The 26794-nt window shown below is 50.8% G+C and overlaps 1 protein-coding gene across 2 annotated transcripts in view; it reads right to left on the reverse strand.

Moving 5' to 3' along the window:
• The window catches only part of LOC119433078 (VWFA and cache domain-containing protein 1), a 73321-nt gene that overhangs the window by 42064 nt on the left and 4463 nt on the right, over nucleotides 1-26794 (reverse strand). For both annotated transcript variants that reach the window (XR_007464458.1, XM_037700221.2), the window contains exon 2: nucleotides 24605-24667. Coding sequence is in view for 1 of the 2 variants with exons in the window: in XM_037700221.2 (XP_037556149.1) it covers nucleotides 24605-24667 (63 nt within the window). In the remaining variant the exon portion in view is untranslated. The remainder of the gene's footprint in view (nucleotides 1-24604; nucleotides 24668-26794) is intronic.

Consider the following 26794-nt stretch of genomic DNA (forward strand, 5'->3'; position numbering starts at 1 on the left):
CACACCTCATCCACACACGAACACCAACCACCCGCTTCACCCTTTCAATCAATTCAATACCACTCTGCCGAGCGACCCCTGGTTGATTCTTCTCCACTAGCAACCACTCGTCATCGTAACTCAGTCACAGGCAAGACACAAGCCGCATAGAAATGAGACGATGGGCCAACGATGATGATGTATCATCATCATTAGCCTATATTTATGTCCACTGAAGGACGAAGTCGTCCCCCTGCGATCTCCAATTACCCCTGTCTTGCGCTAGCTGATTCCAGTTTGCGCCTGCAAATTTCCTAACTTTATCGCCCCACCTAGTTTTCTGCCGTCCTCGACTGCGCTTCCCTTCTCTTGGTATCCATTCTGTAACCCTAATGGTCCACCGGTTATCAATCCTACGCATTACATAGCCTGCCCAGCTCCATTTTTTCCGTTTAATGTCAACTAGAATATCGGTTATCCCCGTTTGTTTTCTGACTCACACCGCTCTCTTCCTGTCTCTTAACGTTAGGCCTAACATTTTTCGTTCCATCGCTCTTTGTGCGGTTCTTAACTTGTTCTCGAGCTTCTTTGTTAACCTCCAAGTTTCTGCCCAATATGTTAGTACCAGTAGAATGCAATGATTGTACACTTTTATTTTCAACGACAGTGGTATACAGCGCGCATAAAAAAGCAAGCTGTTGAATATACTCCGTTGGATGACCGTAGGTCGCCGAGCTTTTAGCACGAGTTACAACTGTCGGTAGGAACGAAAATGGATATGAGTACAGTGCACAGGACGAAGATGAGAACCGTAGGTTCGCCCCTTAAATACCGCGCCCCAAGGACGGATTAGGCGAGAAGTGCAACACAGACCAACTTAAAAAGGATGTAGAGTGACGAAGACGATTTCACGATCCTTCTTCACGAGCAGTGTCCGCGGTTTAAGCGCAATAACACTTCCATGTAAAGTCCTAGAAACTGATTTTATGTTTTTATTCTGTACATGAGTGTGGCATATACAGAGAGAGAAAGGTAATGAAGAATAGTAGTGGAGCTACTTTTGACTACAATGAGTCCACGAACACAAAAAAAATTGTCGCAGTTTCACCTGAAAGGCGAAGCATCAATTGCGATAGCAAATTTGTAGAGAGCTATACGGAGTAAATGATATTAGCTTTATCAGCTGTATAAACTTGGACATTAAGCAGCACCGGCAACACGCATAACTGTTGTCGACGCCGTCGGCGTTTTGCCCGCGTTCGCACAAAATGCGTGCGGCGTTGGTGACTGTTGCCGGAGCCTCTGATATAAATAGGCACTTGGTGCCGCAGCTAAACGTCGCCTCCCTTTCCTCCCCCTCCCGCCCCTCCCCCACGGCCTCTCGCGCGTCGGAATTAGGCGCGTTTGCTCTACATATATGGTGCTTGTAAAGGAGGAAAGAGACGCCTACTTCTGCAGCCCTTAAGCGAGCACGGCGCAGAACGCGCGTTTGTTCTCCGCCGTGCGTTCACTCCCCGTGAAAGCGCGCGCCCCTCGCGCCCTTTCACTCGCACATACAGCGTTCGGCGGCGCGAGGCGACGATTTCATCTCCATTGACGTCATACGGAACCTCACGGCAACGGCGACGGCGACGGCAGAAATCTGCTTTTGAGTGTCCATATAATTGCTATCGCAATAAAATGTCACAGTTTCGCCCTAAGGGCGAAGCAATGAATGCGATAGCAACAGAGCAATGTCATACGAAGTAAGGTGAGCGGCTCTGGTAGCAACAACACGCAGAACTGTTGTCGACGCCATCGGCGTTTTGCCCGCGTTAGCTCAAAATGCGTGCGGCGTTGGTGACTGTTGCTGGAGTCTCTGATATAAATAGGCACTTGGTGCCGCAGCTAAACGTCGGCTCCCTTCCCTCCCCCTCCCCCACGGACTCTCGCGCGTCTGAAGAAGGCGCGTTTGCTCTACATATATGGTCATTGTAAAGGAGAAAAGAGACGCCTACTTCTGCAGCCCTTAAGCGAGCATGGCGCAGAACGCGCGTTTGTTCTCCGCCGTGCGTTCCCTCCCTGTGAAAGCGCGCGTCCCTCGCGCCCTTTCACTCGCACATACAGCGTTCGGCGGCGCGCGGCGACGATTTCATCTCCAAATGACGTCATACGGAACCTCACGGCGACGGCGACGCCGACGGCAGAAATCTGCTTTTGAGTGTCCATATAATTGCTATCGCAATAAAAGTGAAGAACCCCCAAGACGTGCACCGCGGGGCCTGAAAGGTGTAATATCAGCACTGCAACATGCAAACAATTATGTGAATGACGCGGGAGAAGGTACAACTACATAAATCGCTGGGAGAAACTCTGCGTCCTGCTGTGGATCTAAATAGGCTGTTGACCACGACGATGATGATGATGATGACGAGCGCCTTCCGAGGCAAAAATTTGCATTAAACAATGCAAGAGCTGCACAAGAGAATGACATGCAGCGTTCTGTCTGTATCTCGTATACCGCTGTTTTTAGTACAACAGCAGACTACTGAAGTACCAAACAGGAAGAACCGCTAATCAGCAAATCTCTTACAACTCCGACTAGACATGAAAGGCCACACTCATTTGTCCACAGTATGCGTAACAATCCGGATACCTGGAACAAACAGACGAAACGCGAACAGCACGTTCCAGAAGGGGGTGTCACTCCTACGAAAAGCAAACGTTTCGGCTAGGTTGCCACTAAACGCAGGCTGCGCTGAAAGGTAAGGTTGAGGACAGACAGAACAAGAAGAAACAGGGTGGGTCTGACACAAACTAGCAACATCAGGGCTACCCTTTCGCGCTTTCTTCCCGAGCTGGCTACCTCCTGTGCCACGCAGCGCATTTGGATTCCTTCCAACTTGTACCCGCATACTGCACACGTCCGAGGCTGTAACTCCCAAGCGACCCCAGCCACAGAAAAGCCACACCACCGCCCAACGACGAAGACCACCCAGCGAGTGAGGAGGCGGCGGCACGTCGCGCACCGGCAGCCTTTCCCCCTCGCCTTTCTTTTGTCTGGGAGCTGAAGGAGAAACCAGCGCGTGCAAAGCGCGCTCCCCTGATTCGCTTTCAAAAATGCGAGCCGCCGCCACGCCAGTTGCAGCCACTGATCCACCGGCGCGACAGTTCTCTCGAGCTTGGCCCTTCCCTCCCCCTCCACGAGCCTTCTCCACACGACGCCTGTAATCCGCCACCGTGTCCCAGAGTCCTCTACACAATGAATGTCGTCGTGAACGAGGCATAATACAACAGCCAACGCGCCGAAGACGAGGCAACAATGGGCAGAAAAACGAGACCGCGCGCACGCGTGTAATAGTAGGAGGAAGAGCAACGCCAGCAGCAGCAGCAGCAGCTCAATGGTGCGACCGCGCACACAACAGGCATCACCGGTGCTTTTCACCTTGACTGCGACGAAGACTCGCTTGAGCGCAATTTGTAAAAAAAAACGGGTAGTAATGTAATCAAATTAATAGCGGCAACACCGTAACGTTATCGACAACGGATGTCTTAACGCGCCCGGATCACCTCGTAGCAGACGACACGAACGCCTAGCGGCGTGCCGCGCAGTTGTGCACGATAAGGCGGGCATGACGTCAGTCGAAGGATCGCGCGCGGGCGCTGGGAGCAGTCCCAATGGCACTATTTTATGTCAAGAGAAAGAGGCCGTGGACCAACAAAAGGGGTGGTTAATAAGTATTGGATGTTTCGGTGGAGGTCTGCAAGGATGATCTTATGTTCGACAAGCTAAGGCGAGATGTCACCAATATATGGGCCGGATATTCGAAGCTACTGAAGTTCTGTCTAGAGAACGTATGATTTGCCCATGACGTCGCCTATAAACATATTCACGGAACAGCAATCGGTTCTTCAATTGCAGTCACGGCTATAAACCTTACCATGAAGTGACTAGAGACGTGCGCCTTGACCTCCTTCGACCGATCCCTCAAAGTTGTCGACTGCTTCTCGCCCTCTGCCTTTTGTTCTCGCGTCTTTTCTGCATTACCGGGCTTCCGCACACGCCAAGTCCAACCATTACGGCATTCCAGAGCTGTAATTTAACAATGCAGTTTAGCTTAACATTCCTGTTTTCTGCTGCCCTTTTCAAAATAATAAGTGCGACGTGCACCCTATTCTTTACCGCGGCTCTTCGAGCTGTTCAACTTCCTAGACTTTATTTTTTTTTTCTTTTTCCACGGCGTGAAGCGCGCCTAATTCGCGAGACCAACCGGTGTCGCACACGCTACCTCTCTCCTACATCCCCTCACAGCGTCCGCATTCTTTCGTTTCCCCGGAATTCGTTCCCGAGTGTCCAAAAGCAGCCGACAAGAGACTGTCAGCCCCCTCTACCAAGCCCCAGCCCTGTCTGAGGTGGCGCGCGCGGTGCACGGGCAAGCCGGCGGCTATTCTGCGGACACATTAGCCGCTATTCAAGGCGCGGAGCAGCTCAGGGCGAGTGCCCTGTCATTTTTTTTTCCTTCTTCTCTCTTCCACGTTGCTTTTTTTTCCCCACCAAGGCTCTTGAACCACTGCTCTTTTAGACCAGGCACACACTTTACTAAAGACCTCACATTTGTTGGCAACATTCTTTGGCGGCCTGTTCGGAGCGTCGTTAGTAGAGTTTTGCCCTATTCACAAATGTATCGCAGTTTACGGAACACCGGATCATGATAGCTGGTGTCGCCATCTTGTGACGCCAACGTCAACTATAGTCCGTTTCATACAAAGCTGCTATTAATGGAGGCAACGCTGCAGAAGCTAAGTAGCGCGGTCACAAAGGTCTTACTCCGCGCGTTTGGAAGTGCAGTTTGTTTAGAGCGCCCGTTCCTGCGGCGAGCATCGGCGTCGCTCGTAACTGGAGGAGGGTATGGCGAAAGCGTGAGAAGAAAAGAGTAGTACCGCGCAAGACGTGCTCTGCCGCGACGATGGCTACGAGATGGGGCCAGAGTAGCGCGCGTCGTCTGTTCATCGATGATGCCACCGATACCACATATGGAAACAAAGCGCTGCATGAGCGGAGGTCTGTCTGCGGCTGCTGCTGTGAATCGCGCCCACGCGTCACCCACGCTGTTTCTCGCGAAATCCCGATCAGCGAGACAGTGGCGCCACGTTTAGCTCCATTTGCACGATCGTGACAGAATGTCCGCGCCAGCCAATATATCGCGAAATGAAAACACGTACAGAGCGACGCTCAAATTTCGCATTAGGGAGTATCGTAATCGTTCGTGAATGTTTATCTGCATGCTAACGAATAACTACTTTGTACATTAGAACTACAACATGCACGTGCATGTAAGGTTATGTCATTCCGTGTTATTTGCGCGCCCTTGTACTTCCTGTATGCGACGTACTATATGCTTCGTTCGCGAGCGAACCACCCTGCTAGTCGCAGAAACGTGTGACTCCACTCGTTTGGTGGTAAATAGGTTCAGATATGCGACGCCTTTCCCGTAACAAATCCGTCATATTCTACGACGTAAAAGTATGAAACGTACTGTTACATCGAAACACGCGACGCATACCTATACATTTCATCTGTGGCGCGCTATTTTCTGGTGGCGAATGCAAGCAGTGAAAGAAGTCACTCTAGCCTACGTAGCGTTTCCTGCAATACGAAACGAAGTATATTGCACACAAAGCATACATCACTACGCTTTGTATCGACTCTTTTCTACCTATCTGCTCATACAAAGACGTTGTAGCAATAATCATTGGCCCTCAGTGGGTTTAATTTTCTCATTTCCGCTTCAGCGAGAACAATGACACAGCACAAAAAAGTCTCTTAACGCGCTGTATAGCTGAAGAAGGCACCGCGAGGTGGCCCTACTAGCGCTGCTGGTGACGTCGACGTCTCAACTGCAACAGGTTTATACGCGCAGGCTAAAAAGCGATACTGAATATATTTAGTTTGTCCGTAAAAGTTTGCGTATTGACCCTTTTCGCGGAGCAGTTTGCTCTAGAGGAACGAGATGGCGCTTTCGGCGGCGCGCCATACGTTGCCTCAGCGAATGCGCACGAATACGAAACCATTACTGCTTCTGCCCCGCTACTGTGCGATCAGCTGTCGAAAATGCAACTGGGTGTGCGCTAATGCACTGTGCCCAATTCATACTGCAAAATGTGTAACGATAAAGGGAAGACGTGTGCGGTAGTTCGCTGCAAAAATAGTGATTAACATATTAATCAATGGAATCAACCTGTGTCGCAGCTGCTGCATAAGGACTGCCTGTGTTGCCGCCCTTCGCGATGCACGGCTTTCCTCAAGGATAAAAAAATATAATTCATCCGCCTGCGCTGTATAGCTAACCTCCAAAGAAAGGACTTCAACTCCGGAACGTCGGCACTTCGGAGTGAGTACCGCTCGTTACAAAATGAAGTAGTGCCACTTACTGGCATAGTAAGTTCCCGCACGTTATCTACACACATCCACCCTTACTCGGACGAAAACTTACGCCAATCCTATCGCCAACGTGTGAGTGAATAGGCGCACACTTGAATCAATGTGCCGGAGCATGAGTGACGGCGACTACACCGACAAGACACGAATTTTAGAAGCTGAATGTTGCGTGACGGTCCACAAAAGTAAGCGAGGGACTAGCGATAATACGTATTTGCTACGAGCTACCACAAAGTACAGAACATTTAAATTCCAAGCTTTGTGCGCAGCAAGAACAAATTTATCGCAGCAGAGCATACCCGCGAGTAATTACGCTGAAAATATACAATCACAAGGGCCGCACCGAGGAACTTAACTGAGCGAGAACTATGACAAGCCGCTGGTTCAAAATGTTTGACAAATAAAGAACGCAGAGCACGCTGATCCCGATTTAATTCATAAGCGGAAAGTTTGGACAGCTTGGAATACATTTCTAGCCCCGCTTTTAGTACAAGCACCGTATACGCTGCTCACGCCGTTTCGACAAGGCGTAATGAGCTCTGAAAGCACTTACATGTCCTCTAAAGCTGTGGCCAAAGCTTCGTGTCGTGCACGCAGTCACCGTCTACGATACGCGTCGAAACAGAGGTTTGCTGCGCCGCGCCGGCGTCACGCGCTTGCATTGTAAACGCGGAGGCAACGGAGGCGGCTGAGGCAAGCAATGGACGAGTCACCACGTGATCAAACATGGCAGCGCCCACGGGAACGCCGCGAAAAGGGTCAATTACCGCAGCAGTGAACGGCAGTAGCAAAGTTGGTAGCGACACCTCATGGCATTTTGTACAACTACAACGCATTGAAAAAATATTCTTTGTGGCGTCTGTGTTACCGCCGAAACAAAACCACAAAAGTATTGCACGTTAAAATTATGTCGCGTTAAACGCTTTATACGAGCAGCTAAGCAGTATATGCAAGTCAAGGCAGTATTAGTTTTGCGTGATTTCTCGTTAGATTCTGCATCATCAGATCTCGCTGCCAGCGTTGTTGCTGCCGTATACGTCTCTGGTAATCTGTAAACTTCAGACTGTTTACGGATTGCCGGGTTACCGGAGCTGTGGACGGCTGCAAGCTAGTAGCAGCAGCTTGTGACACCTTTTCCAACTACGATGCATTTGAAACATTTTTTGTCACGTGAGTGTTCTTGTCGAAAGAAAATCACATCGTTACCAACGCTGTTGCTGCCGTACACCTCTCCGGTAAACCACAATCAAGCTAAAGTTCTCTATTTTTAGCTTCTTCGTGCACATTTACTCTTTGCGGAATAGCGGAGACATTTAGGTGAGCGGCCGCGTTGGTGGCTCCATCTCGTGGCTCCGCGCCAGAGAAACTACCATATTACCCCTCACGGTGGCTCAGTGGCTAAGACGTTCTGCAACCGAGCGTTTTTGCATGAAATGAAAAAAAAAAATAAGAAAGAGAGAGAGAGAGAGGCTCTCGTGTACCTGGATTTAGTTGAAAGATAATGGGTGGTCAAAATTAACCCGGAGCCCTCAACTACACCGTCCCTCATAATTAAACCCCGCAATGCTTTTGACCTACCCTACTTTACTATAGCTGTCGCTGTAAAGCGTCGGCAGCGGCACGATCACTGACATGCAGTCTCCCGTTTAAATTATTTTCCTCTGACACCAGCAGCTAATTAGGATACGGTTGGCCACTGCAATAACTGCTTTGTGTCCTCTCTATCGTTAAAACTATATGCACCACGAGATGGGAATACCAATTAGGGCCTCTCACGCAAACGTCTCCAATACCCCATTACTCCTCAGGACGAACCGATGGGCTAGTTGGTTATGCACGTCTTATTCCGTAAACTACAACTCGCTTACGGACGCACTAAAACTCAAAACACGTCTCACGGACTCCTCCTCCGTAATGAAGTGAACCTCGTACCATAACAAGCCCTTCCTACCAGAACAATCCTTTGATGAGTAAATGAGAAAAAAAAAAAAGAAAGACCAAGACAACGAGAAAGAACTATACCCAATGTCGCTAAACAAGCGTTACGGTCCCTAGCGCCCCCCTCTCCCCCATTTACACGTCTCAAGTTCACGAGCGCGGCACGGCCAGCGCCCGGAGCACGCCGAAAGCCCGGTCTTCTCGCCGCAGTGCGAGAAAAGGCAAGGGCAAGAGCTTCCTCGTCGGCCCATTAATTACACGCCGGGCGCCTGCGCGCATTCGGAGGAGAGAGAGCCTCTGCGCCGGGACCGCTGAGCCACGAAGTCGGCCTATGCGAGAGAAGGACACGCTATATAGCCCGGCGCAGGCATGCACACAGTCGGGCCGCTTATTCTTCCAGCTCGGACGGAAAGAGGGGCGCGCTGCGTACCAAGCGGAGAGGAAAAAGAGAGGGGGGGGGGGGGAGTGACGGGGGGTCCCGCTTAATTACGACCTCCCGCACCTCCTCTGGCCGTCATTAGGAATTAACGCAGACACCCGGGCACAGCGCTAAATCCCACCCTCCATCCCCCCCTTTCCCCCCGAATCCCTCCTGCCCACCCGGAGGCGTCTTGCGCGCCGCCTGCGTTATATTAGTAGCGTTTATAGAACACTGCAGCACCGAGGAGGACCACAGGGTTCTGTTGAACAAAACGGTTTGTGTGTGTGTGTGTGTGTGTGTGTGTGTGTGTGTGTGTGTGTGTGTGTGTGTGTGTGTGTGTGTGTGTGTGTGTGTGTGTGTGTGTGTGTGTGTGGAAAAAGAAAAAAGCCGGCGGGTTTCAACACGCTTCCAACACGGTGCTATACAAGACTGTGTTGCACATTGCTGGCCAACAGATTTGCTAACATTTGTGCTGGATTGGTAAACTGCTCTTCTTGAACGGCGAAAGCTGTCTTATTATGTGCGGAGGCTTCGTAAGAAATCAAAAAAATAAAAAGGAAGACGGTAGAACGAAATACGGTGGCGCCCCCACATCAACGTTTTCGCACTGGCGTCCCGTGACGTCACGCGTTCCGGAATTGCCGTCGGTGACGACCTAAGAAAGCAGCGGAAGGTACACAGCTGTCCAACTCGGACGGAATTTGTATATACGCGCCAGCCAATAACGTTCGCTCGTTTCCGTGACGTCACAGAGGAGGCAGGACTTCTTTCGACACCAGCGTCCCGCTAGAACTATGTTTCGCAGCACGGAGGCACTGGAGGCAGATCAGTTTTGTGAGCGAAGCGCGTACTGAATTCGTTGGCTGTCAATGAATGCAGACAACAGCTCATCGACTGACGAGCATTACATAGGGAGCAGTGGGAGGTACTACTCGCCAGCTCTGATCCAGGAGAGCAACTAGCCCTCATCCAACTGGTCCGGCGGGTAGCAACGGCCACCTGGACTGAGGGCCCCGATCACATCGACTCCGACTTCTTTCGGCGAATAAAGTTTAATCAACATCATCATTCTGGTATTTTAAGCGCAACACTGCCCAAACCGCCAACGAAGGTAGCGCCCCCTGCGTACGCATGTCGCCGCCGCGAGCTCAGAGAAAAAGGAGCGCGTGCGCAAACGCAGCTGCCTCGCTCGGCAACGAAAAAACAGCAACGGCAAAAGCCGCAGGCTTTCCGACAGCACGCCGAACCAACGGCGACGACGCCACGCAGGACGCCGGCGTAAAGATCCCCCCCCCCCCCCCCCCCCCCATAGTTCGTTCGCTCGTCCTCTTCTCGAGACGCCGTGAAGAAGGGGAGGTAGGAAGACTGCGAGAGAGCTACGCAATACCGAGGAAGAAGATGGAGGCCTCCGCGTTCCGCCGTCTCCCGCCACTGCGACGGCAATCACGCGCGACTAATGCGCGCTCCGCAGCGAAGAAGCAACGGCCCCAAACGAAACTGACGCGCCGGCAACCAAGCCGCGGCGCGAAAAAAAAAAAAAAAAAAAAGGGGGGGGGGGGGGGCGGAGCGGCAAGGCAAAGGGGGGGGGGGGGAGAGGAGAACGGCGCAGTTGAGAGAGCCGACGACCAATTTCCGTGCACGAGGAGAGGTCGGCCGCGCTAAAGGCGTCTCGAGGAGGCAAGGAAGGAGTTAACACAAAGGGACTGGCTCCTCTGCCGACCGAGACGCCGCCGACAGTGCAAAAAGACGAGCCCAGCAGCATATAACGCAATACGCGCGCCCGCGCAGCGGACTTCGCGACGAACACACAAAGAGAAGCCCGTAACTTCGCGAGCCGGAGCTGGGTGCATGCACAAAAACATGAGCGGCAGATGAGTGGCTCTGCGCGCGGAGTTTGCTTGGAAAGAAAATAAATAGAAAGAAAGGGAAAAAGAAAGAAAGATAGCCAAGGGACGCTGGCAATTGCGAGTGGAAGATGGGCGACGCGGACAGATGCAAGGCACACGTACCGGTGTCTCCTCATATCCTATTATAGTTCCCGCTGCGGAGCAATTTTTTTTCCTTTTTCTTCTTTATTGCGTTGGATGTGGGGAAAAAAAGGAAGCCGCCGCCGAATGACGAATGAGTGAGATAGGCTTAAATAATACTCAGGGGAAAAAAGCAAGAAAAAAAAAAAGCAATTGGTTAGGTTCGTGAGCACGGATTTGCGCGGACAACGCACCTGCGTGACGCAGAAGGAACGGAACGAGGCGCGGCGTTTCCGGAGGAGAGGGAAAAGAAGAGAGAACATACGTGCACAGTGATACCACCCGCGAAGCGCATCGGTCTCGGGATCGAACGCATTCGTGCTTCGATCGTTGTGCGTAATAGCCACTTACCCACCGCGCCACCTGTCTGCCGCGATTGTTTAAAATAAGAGGCGCTACCACGTCCGCATCCCAAAAAAAAAAAAATAAAAAAAAAAAAAAAACCTGCGTTTGCTGCCGCGTGCGCCGACGACATTTGTCTGAAACGCATCTGCGATCACACATGCACCCCACGTTGTGCGCCAGAATGTGGGCTCGGGACCGTAGCTTCCGAGCAAGACAGCCCGGTTGAGACTCTCTCCGAGACCGCAGCACATTTACTCCAGTGCTTCCAGTGCTGGCCAGCATTGAAGACAGTCTATGTTGACCGCTAAGCCAGCATCGAACCGTCTGTAGTTATGGCAAGCACGTGCAAAACGTCTCTTACACAACGTATATCTTACATTATGCACACAGGAAAGCGTGACATACATTTTCTTTTGCGCAGGCGCCCTTAATTCCCGTCGAGTTTCCAAGCATTCTGCTTAGCCGCCATCTTGTTTGGGCAGCAAAGAAGCCCTCATCGTTTTTTACTTGAATGCTGTCTTCACCAGCCTATATCTTTTGTTGCTTTTGTCAGAATCGGAACGCCATTTTAAGATGGCCGCTGTCCACTTAGCTTGCCTGTTTAACCGTTTACGACGAATATTGGAACACAACTTCCACCAGGGCCAAGCACCAACTTACGCTGTCCGGGAAGCGCAGCTTCCAGGGCAAGATAACAATAAGGTTCATTTTTGTCCTCATGGGTTTCACAGATCAATGGAGGAAGGCAAACTTAGAGAGCGTCGCGCCACACGACTGAAGCCAAACGCATAGGTCCAACACGTGATCGTCACCGTCCCAGCGTGCAGCAGGTTTTATCAAAGCTCCCGCCCGCTCTGTAGGTCGTGTTTCAATTCTGGCCAGCATCGGAGATAGTCTACGTAGACAGCTAAGGAGACAGCTTCGAGCACAAGTAATGGAACGCGTATGGAACCGTCCGGAAGACGCCTGTGCGACGTGACGCCAAGTCGCGGTCAAAACAAACACCCAAGAAAAGCACATGTGCGTATTTCGACTCTCTTTCGCGTGCGAACATATGAAAAATCGAACGTAGTTTACATTAGGCGCGTAGAAAAGTGTGACTACGTTTTTTTTTTTTTTTTTTTTGAGCGTAGATGACCTTCCCGTCGAGTTTCCATTCCTTCTGCTCGGCTGCCATCTTGTTCGGACAGTAGCCACAATCGATTTTTGCCTTCGATGCTGTCGCAAAGCTGTCTACATTACCGACTTCGTCAGAATCGGAACGAGACTTAAGATGGCCACTGTCCGCTTAGCTGCCTGTTTTGCCCTCTTATACCAGCAACAGCGCAGCCAAACAAGGGCTCGTCGATTAACAACTACCAGCAACCAAACGTTTTCGGCGAATACGCTGCGTCTCAAAGGTCACGTGTTGGGCCGATACTGCGAGGGGCAAAGCGAGGAGAATGGCTTCCCGGAGAGCACGCTTGCCAAGGCTGGCTACGTGACGTAATGCTCTCTCTCCGAGTTTAGTTCCTTCCTCCCATACAAAGCAGGCAACGCTGCGGACTCTATGCAAATAGTGCGGTCACCGAATTGTCTTTACCAAGCCCCGGTTATCCGTCAGACCAGCTTACTCGAGTGCGGGGAAGTGACTACAGATACTTATCTCTTCATTGCTCCCACTTCTGATTCTACTTTCCCTTTGTGCACTCCCCCCCCCCCCCCCTTTCACCCCCATTTTAAGCGTGTGTGTTATTGTGCGTATCAGTTGCTGCCTTTTAAAATCCTACCCGACGAATTTAAGAGAACAATCCATACGAAACATTTTTTTTCACCACTGAACATTTTGGATTTTTATTTTCGGCCACCGGCTATGCATGCATTGCTCTACATTTGCCAGCGATGTCACGAGAACAAGACAGCGTACACATTCATTACCTATACGCTTCCCTGAAAGCACTACGCTACAAGGAAAGCATAGAAGGAAAGCTAATGTAGTCGTGGGTAGAAAAACCGCAGTAAATATTAAGCAATATCAAAACAAGCAGTAATGCTGATTACATTGCTGCGCTTCGTAGGAGAACGAGAGAGACGGCAAGGAATGCTTTTGACGCTTCATTCTCGGCTACCCCTTCGCACTTTTCAAGGTAACGTCATAACCTGAGAACGAAGCAAGCACCAGCCTAGAGGCGAAATGCGCATAAAAAATGGACAGAACCAACCGCAGCACACGAGACAAGGTCCGGACCATAAACTAGAACCTCACAGGCGCCGTCCGCCCGTCCGTCTACACACACACACACACACACACACACACACACACACACACACACACACACACACACACACACACACACACACACACACACACACACACACACACACACACACACACCTAGCCGTTAACGGAAGAGAAGAATGGAAGAAGGCAACTAAACGCAACGGATACACGCAAAAATAAGAAAAAAAAAAGAAGAGAGAAAAAAGAAAAAAAAGGAAAAGGAACCCGCGAACTGACATGTACAGGACGGCCAGAGAGAGACAGACAGAAGAGGTACAATAAATAACCGCCCCGGTCAAAAGCAGCAGCGCAGAGGAGAGAGCCAAGGCGGCGGGGCCCGCGGCCTCAACCGGCGACGAATTCGCCACACGGCCGCCGGCCCAACACCGGCACCGCACAAAGATTGCGGTTGTGTTCCTCTTTCTTTCGGATATCCCCCTCCTCTTCCATCCCCCTACCGTCTCTCAAAAGGCACCATCCCCCCGAGCCGCGCGCGGCGGTCAAAGCCGCGGAGGCGCTGAAGACATCAAAGTAGCCTGCCTCGCCATTCGCTTCTTCGCCGAGACCGAAAAAAAGAAAGGAACCAGAAGAGCGATAACTCGAACGAAAAAAAAAAAAAAAAATAGAAAAGAAGACAAGTGAGAGATGCGCATCGCACGCCGCTTCGCTCAAAACTAAAAGCTTTCTCCCTCTCCTTCAGTTCGGGCCAGCACGAAGACGGCGCGAAGCGACGGAGGCTCCGAAGAAGCTGCAGTACTTCGCGCGCCATCTCGGAACGGCAGTACTGCGGAGGCCACGTTATAAGAGGAGGAGGAGGAGTCGTAAAGATGCAGAGCGCCAGCCTCCTTACTTTTTACACTTTTTTCAAACTTTTTTTTTTTTTTTTTGTCTTTGGTAGAGAGGACACGATGAGCCACCAACGCCTCCTACCTCCGCGCCCTGCGAATGCAAGAAGATGAGAGAGGGGAAAGAGAGAGAGAACGCAACGGCCATCCTCCTCCTACTCGCCGCCTTCTGGTCATCTCGACTCGCGCGCTGAAAAACAAAGTAACAAACAAAAAAAGCTTCATACCCCTCCTCTTCCCCCGCAGAAAAAACACGCTTCTTCTTTCCGATATCGACAACTACACAACCTACTCCTCTCAGCTCTCTATATAATACACGAGCGCTGGGCCAAAGCCGCTGGAGCCGCGGAATTCACCCTCCCCCACCGCCCCTGCCTTTCTTTCGATACGCCGCGTTGTAAAAGATTTTTGCCCTGCACGCATGGAGAAGAGGAAAGGACGTTGTTCGAAAGTTCGAATCCGCAGCAAACGCAATCCAGCATCAGCAACCCCCCCCCCCCCCCCTTACAATCTTAACAGCAACACTCCTTCACTCATTACGCCCTCTCTCTTCCCCATTGCTTCACCTTCTCGAAGGTGTTCGTCGAAGGTCGAGCCCTTTGCGCAACGCCCTCTCCCCATATACCGGTCTTCACGCGATATGGGCGGCAGGGCGGTCGCAGAGCAGGCCCGGGAAATGGGGGTGGGGGGGTTGGAACCGTATTCAGGTCCGGCGCGGCCGCCGGACACGGTTATGCCCCTGCCGCCGCTGTCAGGTATGGAGGAAGCGAAGGTATGCCGCCTCCTTGCCCTTCAGTTCGTGTACGGAGGTGCGAAATTTGGGCGAGGAGGGGAAGGGACCGGTAAGAAGCTGCGCACGAGAAAGAAAGAAGAAATGAAATACCACTTGCAAGGAGGAGGAGGGGGACCAGAGGAGGCTCTCCAAGACCGCACCGTCCGGCATCTTCAGAAAGCGAAGCCGCGGCGGCAGCATGCGAGAGAGCGAGGGATATCATTTACGAGCACCTTCACAACCTCTCTCCCGGTGGGCGTGTGTGTCTTTGTGAGCGCGTGTTTGTAAGCGGCAACGGAAGCCATAAAGAACGAGAGAGAGAGATAGATAGATAGAGAGAGAGAGATGGCCAAAAAATGAAAATAGAGGATGTTTCGGTTTGAAGAGATGAAAGAAAAAGGCGAGCGGCTTTCTCTTGTCGAACAAGGCACGGAGCAAACTGACAAGGGAGTCCCAGAGCAAATTCCTTCTCTTGCCATTCTTGCGCGGCTACAGGACTTCACTCCCCAACTCTTTTTGTAGCCCGGAACTGTTTACGAACATTGCTGGGTGGCAGTGAAACCGAGCTCCGCGCATACAGAGGCAGGGGATTTCTAAGAAATACTTCTGAGAGAGCCTAGCCTGTTATACTCATGAACAAGTTTGTGTGGTCATGCAGGCAAAGGTGTACAGAAGCAAGGCCTTGCCATGCAATCTGCTAGCCTCCTGGTTAGCCCAGGTGGCAGAGAAAATGCTGCGGAAGGGCGTTGGTTTCAGGTTAGATCCCCGGATTGGGACGAATTTTCCTTCAACTGCTCAGCTTTCTTTCTGGCAATCTCGCATCAGGCTAACTTTGTAGGTGTGAACTGCTGTCGGATGAACTGATTTGAGATTGACACAGAAGATATAGCCATGTGGCCGGGGCGCCCCAGCGGACGAAACATATGCCTGTGTTCGTCTTTCTTGTCAGTACTGCATTCGCTGGCACGCTGTATATCCTCCCTGGAGACCTGATGACATCTCAAGGATTCAGGCGCTTTTCAACTCGGTTCTTAATTACTGGCTGACGTGATAAAAATAACTTTTGTTTAATTAACTGTCGTTTCTGCATTCTGCACTCATCGGAATGCGGTCGCCGCCGCCGGGAATAGAGCCCGCGACCTCGCGCTGAGCGCAACGCCACAGCTCAGTCGAGTGAATCCAGATTAAAGGGCCACTGAAGAGGGATATTAAGTCAAGCTGTACGAGTACATTACAGCTACTAGAACACTGTACAACAGCACTGTCACTACAACCTGGCAATAACAAAAAAAAAAAAAAAAAGCAGCTGTTGCCGTGAGTGGAGGCTCGGTAAGACAGAAAACACCGAAGAAACGAGATACGGCCGGCGACACTTCTGCGAAGTTCCCGCATCAGATTCCCATGACCGTGGCCTCAGAGATGCATGCGATCTCGGAGGCCACGCCATGACGGATTTTGACATCGTCTACCGGCCGCGGCGGGAACGTTTAGATGGGGGGGGGGGGGGGGGGGCGAGGTACTTAGGTGCGCTAGGACCCCGGCCGGTCGTAATTTATGGAGTTTCAGAAATAGCGTCCCCGCAAGCCGCTTTGCGTACCCCAAATCCTTTGCACGCCTCCTGCGTACTTTTGTACTCCTGACCGATAGCGTTCCCTCAATTTGAGGTTCCACATCTCGTAACTCCCGATTGATCCGGAGCCCTCTACTACACGGTATCTCGTACATTGGCACCAGTGTCGCTTTGGGACGTTAAACGGCAGGAATCGGTCAATTTTGACAGCGTCTCCTCGTGTCTGTTTAGTTGTTTATCGACAAAGAATGCACAGTTTGCGCCTTATCCTGAACCGAAGTATAAACCCAGGAGTCTCGAGAACATTTTCGAAGTCGAAACAGTAGAAATACGAAACAAATATACTAAAATCCGTATTGCTCCACCTGTACCGTCACTCAGGTTTGAGCAGGAAATTCAAAGAAATAATATTTGCAGTTCATTTTCTCCGCTTGCAATAAACGTCCTCTCGCCGAAGGAATGATGGCAGAGTCTTGAAAAGAGAAGAGAGAAAAAAAATCTAACGCACATCTAGGAATCTATGTGAAGCGGTTAATCAAATGCTAGACATTTGTCCATATCATTCCTGCGTCTTTGACATAAAGGAAACTGGCGCACGCGCAAGCATGTGCCCCCGCGCACCGCTCGTACGCAATGTGACACATGCGGAAGTATACCCTCGAAGAGCTAGTTGGCACCATGGCACCCGACTGCGGCCTAATGGGTAGAGCTTCGGGCTGCCGTGTTGAGGGACCGAGGATCGATCCTACCATCGGACACGTAATTCTTTCTTTTTTTTTTTTTTGCGAAGTGCGATTTTTTAAAAAAATGTGAATTACTCGGCAGGGCAGCAGCAGCAGCCACGGTTAGGAAAGTCCGGGTGAAGTGTTCCTCTTTCGTGCTCCATATCCACACATGCTCCTACACAAAATCTGAAAAAAAAGTTTCAACCTGCCAACTCTCTGCGTCGCCTGCCTGTGCGGTTTCACCGAAGACTGGACTGGATAGACACGGCAAAGGGCGTAGATGATGAGCTCTAAAACCTCTGGCGCTGTAGAAAAACAACAAAGAGAACACGCGGGCCAACGTTTCTTCGTCGCCGGTACACACACACACAGACTCGGTCCCGCCCCCGCGGAAGATGCATTCTTGTCGCGCCGTCCTAGTCGTGAGCCGAGACCAGCTGCTAATGCTCGAAGGTAAAGAAGAAGAAGAAACGAGAAAGGCGAAAAAAAAAAAAAAAAAAAGGAGGCCAAAGGCTCTGTCCAAGAGAGACGCGCGAAGCTTCTCCACTCGCGGAGCGCCTCAGGTGGACCCGTGTGGTTCTGTATGTTGCGCGGCGGGGGCTCTATTCATGGAGGCGGGCGATATGTGGCGCGGCGGTTCGCCGCAGCGAGCTGAATAGACGTCGTGGATATAGAGGCCGCGTCCCCCTCGTGCTGCCTCCTCCCCCCCACCAACGTGCTGTACGCGCCAAGGGCTGCCCGCGAGTGTGCGCGAACGCTCCGGCGGGGCACCCGACTGTCTCAGCGGCATGCACCAATGTTTTGACCTGGCCTCCGTGATCGTGGTCTCGGAGGTAAGGAGATGGCCTCCGAGACCACACGATGATGATGATGATTGGTGTTAATTGGAGTTAATTGGTGCAAGGGCCAGATGTGGCCAAAGACCGCACGGTAATCGAAGGACATGCCTCTCCAAGCAACCCCCAACGGTAGTTTTCACGGATGAGGAAAAAAAAAAATGAGGGAAAAGATTCGCACTGTCAGAGAATACGTGCGATAGCCAAACGTATAGCAATAACGCGGGAAACCCGGATCATGCACCGAATTTTCGGCGTATTTGAGGCGTCTGTGCGTTCGCTTCGCGCTGAGCGAGAACCGTGCGGCTGTCGCGGCCGTAATGTGCACACCGCGGGTCATCAGATTTAATACTAGTGGCCGTATACGGCACACATTACGGCCTAGAAATCATATATGGCGTGGTCATGGCGTAGAGGTAGACTATAGGAGAGCCGACGCCTCGCCGAAAGTAACTTCCATCTGGTTAAAACTGAAACCCACGCCGGTCCGCGTTACATGGAACGCTTTGGCCCGTTCAAACGCGCAATATGGAGACGATAGAGACGATGGATCGTATTCAGGCCGTGACTTAGGCGAAACACCTGTTGAGCCGAAGGTCTGTACGCCTTGACGCCCGTGTGACGTCAAGCGACCGACGCTTAGTACCAACTATCGATTTTATTTTCTTCCTTAGCATGGTGTATTATGGTAGCCGTGACTTTTCTAGGCGACGTCACAGAGCTAAGGACACGCTGAGAAATGGCAAAGCAAGCAGTGAAAAGCGCCTCAGCGCGGCAAATACGCTTCATGTGGGTGAGCTGCACGCGTCGGCGTATGGTTCCATCTCCAGACATCGCTGCACACCTGGCCTGGCAAGTAAGCGCTTCGAAAAACAGCTTCAACCATCGGACGTGTTGCCGGCCTATTTTAGCCGCGCTCCGTGTAGTCGGCGCATTGTGGGGTTTCACGGCAACCATGCCCGCAGTTAAGAGCCATTCATACAATCTGACTTCTCCAAGGACACGAAAGAAGCCTGCGCACAATTTCGAACGCCAAATAAATAAGAAATGTACACAATTTTGCGCGGGGCAGATCCACCGTTCTCGAGCCGTGAAATGACGTTTCCGCAGTTCGGCTCGCACTGGCAATTCCACGACAGGAAAGCGTCATCATATCCGAGCTCATCACGCCATTCAGCGGAGGAAGAACAGGGACCTTCGTTCACGAGGTTTAGTGACGGGGATTCGAACCGGCGGCCTCGCGCGTACACACCGGCTGACTGCGGAGAACGCCACAAGACGCTCACTATTTTTTGTTTGTGTTGTCTTTTTCCCAGGGACGTTCCGTACCACACTACACCTATAACACGGCAGGTATACATGCTAGCGCACAGACCCGTCTCTTGTTTTTTGGAGCAGCTCCCTCCTCCTGATAAGGCCGCAGCAGCGAGCACACTCAACGGAGCTATAGCTGCTCGCGAGATAGCATCGACATGCAACCTCCCCCCCGCTTGTTGAACGAGAAGCGTTGTTGAAAGACCAAAGTAAAGGTTGAGAGAGGCAGGAAGGAGACGGGGGAACTTCGAAAAGGAGAGCGCCCTGTACGCAACGACGTACGCTACAACGTGAGACAAATCCGGAATGGAAAGCCACTGCGAGAACAGCGTCGACGTGCTGTTCGTACGCACGCACGCACCGCCGCCGATGTACACGTACAACTGAAAGAACCCGGGGTGTAGTGCGGGAGTGAGCGTGCTTGAGAGTCCGAGATCAGGTCTAGAACGCGAGCAGCATCGAAATGAATAGACCGCTTGTTCGCGGCAGGAACAGCCGCCGCAAGCAGAACGTCTCCCGTCAACGTTTCTCGGCGAGCAGCAAGCAACGACGGTCGGAGAAGGGAGGCAACAGTCGAGGCCACGCGTGGAGGAGGACGTTCCTCTCGGTCCGCGGCCGAAGCGAAGCGCGCCGGCGAAACAAGGGGCTCGCCTTTAAGAGACCGCGAATCATCGTCGTCAAGTATTGTACGAGTCGAGAGGCCCGCGCTTTGCAGTCGGGTCGCGGTCGCACGGCGTATACTGCGACCGCGTGGAGGCGAGTTTCAGGCAGCAGCAGCTGCCAGCACTTTTCTCCGACTCGAGACGTGAGCGTAGCGCAGTCGTCGTGGCGGGAAGGGATCGAGGAACGTAAATACACCAGAGCGTAATAGATTCGTGGGACTCGCATTACATTTCGACGTTTATTCTGTGGCAGCACTCACACTCAGAATTCCAACTTCATGAAAAAAAAAAAGAAAAGCCACCCATAGTCTCGTTTACATGACATCAACGCGAGCGGGCCACGTGAGAGGTCGAGCTGACCCAACCCGACCAAACCTAACCGCGTTTACGTGCATCTTGCCAAGTGGGTTGGGCGAATCAATTCGCTTGGCAGAACTCGCCTCGGCGCCTCTTCGGCCCGACTCGCTATTATAGCGTTCTATTGCGATAGCAATTACATGAACACTCTTGGGAGAATTTTTGCCATCATCGTCGGCGTCGCCGTGATGTTGCATATAAAGTCCACGCGAGATAACATCGCGGTCGCGCGCCGTATGCTGTAGGCGCGACGGAAAGCTTGCGAGAGTGAGACGAGAAGGACGGTGGCTTGATGCGGCGGTGTCTTTTTGCGCTCGCCAGGGAGGAAGGCGAGGAGGGTGCGCGCCGTCTTTTCACGAGCGCGAGGGGGTGCGGGGAGCGCACGCTAAGAGGGGGGTGGGGAGGCAGGTTAGAGCGCATCTGGATCTTGGGACGCAATCTGCGCTGGGTTAGAAGGCTAACCAACCGCAGACATCTGATGGCTTCGTGCGCGCTGTGTTCTTGGGCTAGTTCGCGTTGAAGCGAGAAAGCAGTACGAAGGGGAACTCGCTCACCGCTGCTAGCGCTCTTCATCACGCCAGCGTTCTGACCGCGCATGTCCGCGGTCATCGAGTGAGATGTGTTCGTGTTTGCCTGTGCGCGCGTGACAACGTGCTTGTTAATTTAGTTAGCAATCGAATGTTTGCATCAGTTTATACTGCTGATAATACTTACCTTACTTCGTATAGCTGTCTTAACATTTTGCTATCGCAATCAATGGTTCACCTATCGATCGAAACTGACTTTTTACATGACCCTGACAAGCCGACTCAACCCGAATTTATCGGGTTCATGCGAACATAACTTATGTGGTCCGAAGTAGAGTTGCTGTAGGCTCCCGATGTAGTACAGGCGAGTGCTCTAGCTGACATTGCCATCAATATACCGACGCGTGCCATCGTTACAGAAACCAGCCCGGACATGTTTCGGGCGCATTTTCGGCTCCGGCGCGAATTACGCGCCATGCGATGACCCCACTGCTATAGCAGTGAGGGACCATACATAAGACGTCTTTCGCGTTTTACTGAACTAAAGAGCCGATAAAAGCACGGCGCAGGCGCCGCCCACGGTGCCAAAAGCGAGGATAACTAAGCGGGCTGCTCACGCCGACGACGGCCGATATGCGCTCTAAATACGCTCCATGTAGTCGCCGCTTTAACGGGCGAGTCGTATAATCGCCGGTACGGGGAACCTCGCCTGCTATCGACAAAAACGTGCGTGTGTATTTGCGCGCGCGTGCGTTTGTTCGCGCGGCGGCGAATGGGACTCTGTGCTCTAATCAGTGATCGTAGTGCTTCGGCGAAAGCACCCATTGCAAGCACGCTACCCCCCCCCCCCCCCCCCCCCCTTCCTTCAATCTTCGCGTAAAGCACCGCTGCCCTTTGCTGGCACTTTACAGACCACTAGAGAGAGCAAGCAAAGGGAAGCCGCAAATGACAAGTACGCCTTGAAACCGGCACGAACGACGCGGCGCCCTTGTAAAAGCTCACTTCCGGGGCCAACGTGTGAAATGCTCTCGCTCCGTTTCGGGTCCTGCCCGGGCACCGCTCGTTTTATCGCCCGAACGAGGACTCCTCCATAGCAGTAAAGCGCACCTACGCCTCGAAGCCGCGTGAACAAAACGCGCCGAAACGAGCTCGGTACACTGTTTCTTTTTCTTTATTTGCGATTCGAGGAATAGAGCGCTTCGCTAGAGAGAGTCGTTGCTAGGACTCGTCCAGATGATGCGGTAAGACTGCTTACCATCTCTTCTTTTTCTCTGTTTTCTTTGTTAGTGAGCGCCGCATCTTAGCGCCTGTATACGACATCGAAGTCGGCGGAAAATTACCACATACAAGATGCGTACACAGCAGGATAATGCCCTGTTACCAACGCCTTAAATATAACTCATTCCCAACTGATTAAAGAATAGAAAAAAAGAAACTATCAATTTACCATTCTTAATATACCCACCGTTGAAAGCAAGAAGATCAACGAGGCAAGGCACTGCTACTCGCACCTTAAAGATAAACAAGTTTCCTTGTTTTGTTTTTTTAACACGACCAGTGCATGATTGAAACGAGCTAACTGATGATCAGCTGATCGCAATATAATACAACGCTAGTGCATTCTTGTTTGCGGAGTGCGACTGTTCGAATAAGTGATTCTGTACTATTTTTTTGTTTCGCTATCCCTGCTTGCAGCGACGGTGTCCGCAGTATTGCGCTAAATGAGAATAGAAATCCAGCCCGCGACCACGTAGTGCAGAGAAGAGCTGACGGCGGAATGGGAATGAATGAGATGCCGATCGAAGAGGATTGTGCAGTCAGAATGGACGAGAGGGCCCCCTTCCCCAACGGAGTATTATATTCCCTCTCCCGGTTCCTTACTCTCTTTTGCCCAGCCGGTGGTGTCTCCGACCGGGGCTTTAGGAAAAAGTGAAGTAGCCGAAGCACTCGACGAACTACGACCAACAGCAGCCGCGCGCCATCATCACCGCACCAGGTCTTTCCGGGACTGCCGAGTGCCGTTCCTCAACCCTCCCGAAAGCAGCGCAATCCCCCCCCCCCCCCCCCCCCCTCCAAAACAATATGACAGCAGAAAGGTAGTGTTGCTCTAGAACAAGAACGAAAGAAAGTAAGGAAAACGCAATCATAGTGGAAGGCTCTGCAACTTCCGTTCAAACAGAAATTCCCAGCGTTCCAGAAGAAACAGACGATTTCGTGAGGGAAAGAGGGGAGAGGAGGGCGAGCCGGTAGAAAGCGGGAACGACCTGGGCTATATAGCAAACAGGGGAAACGAAACAAAAAGAAATAGTCTTTAAAAAAAAAAGAATGAAGGAAGCAAGCAAAAGCGGGATGAGGCAAGGAAGACTTCATCATCCACACACCACAGACACACAGAAGGGAACCCCGTGTCGTCAAGAGGGCCTGGGCGGTGGGGTGGGGGGTATCACCGCCGCCGCCGCTTCGAGTAGTCGCCGTTGGCACCCCTCCTCTCCCAAAATTACGGGGTGCCCGCCGCCGCGCCGAGCTTTCCCGACAACACCACCGCCAAGACGAGCGAAGCAGTTTCTTTCTTCCAGGGAGGGGGGACGAAGAAGAAGAAGCGGCGGGCGAAAGAGAAAGAAAAGAAGACAGCCCTCCTCCACCACCTCTGCCACGCGCACACGACGAGGATATATATTTTTCCCAGCTGTGCGCCACACCGACCCCAGGGTAGAACGAAGACGCAGAGGAGGAGGCTTCGAGCACAGCCAGAGAGACACCGCAACCGACGCACGAGCAACAGCAACACTCGGCGCCAGCGCGTGGTCGAGCAGTGCTAAAGACCGCCGCCTACACACACGAAATGATGATCCACAACGAAGCCCCCTCGATGGTGCTGAAAAACGTGTGTGTGTGTCAAAGAGAGAAGGAAACTGCTAGCTACAAAGTGACCAGTGTAATTGTTCGCGTAGGTGGTGCCTTAACAGTACAACACAACAAACATGTATTCGCGGCCAATGCCACAGCCTTTACGACTCACGAGGGGCATACAAGCTGCGTGAGTTGTTGGCCCGAGCAGCATTTCGGCGGCAAAATACAAACCCGCTCGGATTTTTTTTTTTAAATAACACCCACAAAATTTGTGGGTGTTATTTCTCATCAAAAAGAAACGGGTAGTGAGTAGCCGAACTCTCTCCAGCTACCCTTTCCAGAATTAAATACTGGCTATGGGTAAAGCCAACATTCCAGCTATCCATGTCCTGACAGGTGATCTGCTAGTGTGTTCGTTGCTTTGGCATGGCAGCACTTGCAAGCACTGACACCAAATGCAGTCTGATGTTCATGGCATATCTGATGGTGATTGCATTGCGCAAGAAAATCATGCCACACTTCATGTTTTGGCAATGCCTGTTACACCGCTAGGGATTGCTCCGAGTCGCTGCACGTGCTACAGAAAGTAGAAGACAGTGTATGGAAGCAATGCACTTTTCATCAATGCATTTACCGTAGATGTCACCAAGCACATTGATATGTTGGAATGCTAAGTCAGGGTTCGGCTTAGTGTTGCTGTACCACAAACATGCAACTCTGATCCAGTACGAGTTTCATCGCAAATATGATACACTTACCTCGTCAAGCTGCTTGGCTGCATCAAAGTTGTCAGTGGTGAATGGCAGCTCATCATAGATTCCCTGCACAAGAAAGAGATATGTGAGTGCTGCTGTTTCGTAAGGCAGTGTTTGGCAAAGACTATGCTTTTAAATATCAGGCTCTATAACCATTATATAAACCATAGTAAAACAAGCATCAAATTTGTTCTCACAATTGATGTTCAACAAATGATCTGCTGAAGGCATACGAAGCCACTGCCATGACATGACAAATCTAATAAGCTGCCATTTAAGATAGCTACCATGTTCAGCAAGCCAAATAATGCAAACAAATGATTCTTGAGTTTCTCATTTGTGGTTTTGGGACAGCAAAGTGCAATACCTGCAAAAACATCCACAAATGCCCCCATTCCAAATGTAAAAGCCAGTTATTATTACACCTAGACTAATCATGCGTCTGGCCACCATTGAATATTTACACAATAAGGACAGCGTGAGTGTTAATACGGCAGAGCTCAGTGTCAGAGTAGTGCACCTTTTGTGGTGTCCAAGTCCCTTGGCTATCTGCGAGAACCTGTATGCAAGCACTGGATAAAGTGCACATACAATAATAAAGAGTGAGAACATGCTCAAGCAACAATTAAATGAAATGTTTTGTTATGTAATGATCAAGTGTGTTTGATTCTGTGGCAGGTAAAGTTTGATGAAGCTGTCACTTATCACATTCAGTAATTTGACATATGCACGTGCTGATAGCAGTCCTTCGGAATGCATAACATGCCAGTGAATCACGAAGCATGCTTAGGATCAGTATTGCTTACGATGACCCAGAGACATCAGCATAAATTGCTTAGTGATGCTTCAGTATTTTAATTTCATGCTCAATCTTTGATAAACATTTTACATAGCCAAATTTGAGCATTACATCCACTATTTGAATGCCGAACTGTTATGTGCAGTTTACTTTTGTATAATCAGTGCTAATGCTGCAATTGATAAAGTGGCTGATAACCATAAGTGGCATATAGTTGTATACGGTACCATTGTAAGCAACATTCAGTGTATAAGCAGGTAAAAGACTTTTAAAAGACTCAGTAACAGTGATAAGCTGCAACTATAAGGCAATTGACATTGGTGAAATGTGTACCATTTATTGTTATCTAGCCCAATAACATTGTTTCTGGAATAAATGAAGCCTACCAATATATGAACACTTCAACAAGCATTCTTCTGGGGAAACACCATAGAGCAGCAAATTTTTCATTGCCCTATGGCTGTCTGTCCTAAAGGGTGCACTTTAAAATTACAATTATGCAAGGGACAGCTAACATTCAAGGGAAAGACTGAAATGGTTTTGCAAAACTCGTGCTTGACTTGCGGCCCTGTTAAATGTGAGCTTGCAATGACATCTGAACCCCCAATGATCATTCAAATTTATAAACTCTACTGAGGCTGTGTTACACAAGTTGATAAGTGTGCAAGAGATTTCAGAGGTATTTTTCTATGGTCGCTGAAAGTGTGCTTGTGACAAGTGTGTTCAGTCCTAACCTTAGGGGCAGATAAAACATTCGATATTAGAAATTCGATTTGGAAATGAGTCTCCAGTGGCTATAATACAAGGGGCATTCAAAAAGATCATACTATCACTACGATGAATTTGGAGCATGATGTAGTCGAGGGTTTGACGGAATACCGTCAGGTCAGGTAAAACTAGAAAAGCAGCAGCTCACTGACCACAGTAAGAGCAAAATGACGCTTCGAAATCTGTATGGATCCCTTGTTCACAAAGTCCATTGGGAACACTTCCAGCTGGCGGCGGTGTATGGTGACAGTCACTGTACACTGCCACCAGCACGACATGAACCTTTTCAGACTTTTATCCCTTGAAATGCAGCAAGCAGATCACTGCCCGTGCTTCAACCAACTCTCCTGATGGATGCTGCTTATTCTGTTTTGATACCCTAGTTGTGTTCCGCAGTACATAGAATATGATTTTTATACTCCACTAAATCTAGAAAGACATGAGCTCATTTTGATGCCTATGAGGTACACATGCTCTAAATTTATGGTACCCGATAGTATGAACTTTACGAGCGCCCCTCATAGAACACGCAGATATGCACATGTTCTTGCAATTGTAGTGCAAGGGGGAGTCGTTGAAGTACGGTTAATTCACATGAAAAAGACGCAGACATCTTCAGCAATCTC

This window comes from Dermacentor silvarum, chromosome 11 (assembly GCF_013339745.2).
Source record: "Dermacentor silvarum isolate Dsil-2018 chromosome 11, BIME_Dsil_1.4, whole genome shotgun sequence".
In the NCBI taxonomy this organism is placed as follows: Eukaryota; Metazoa; Arthropoda; class Arachnida; order Ixodida; family Ixodidae; genus Dermacentor; species Dermacentor silvarum.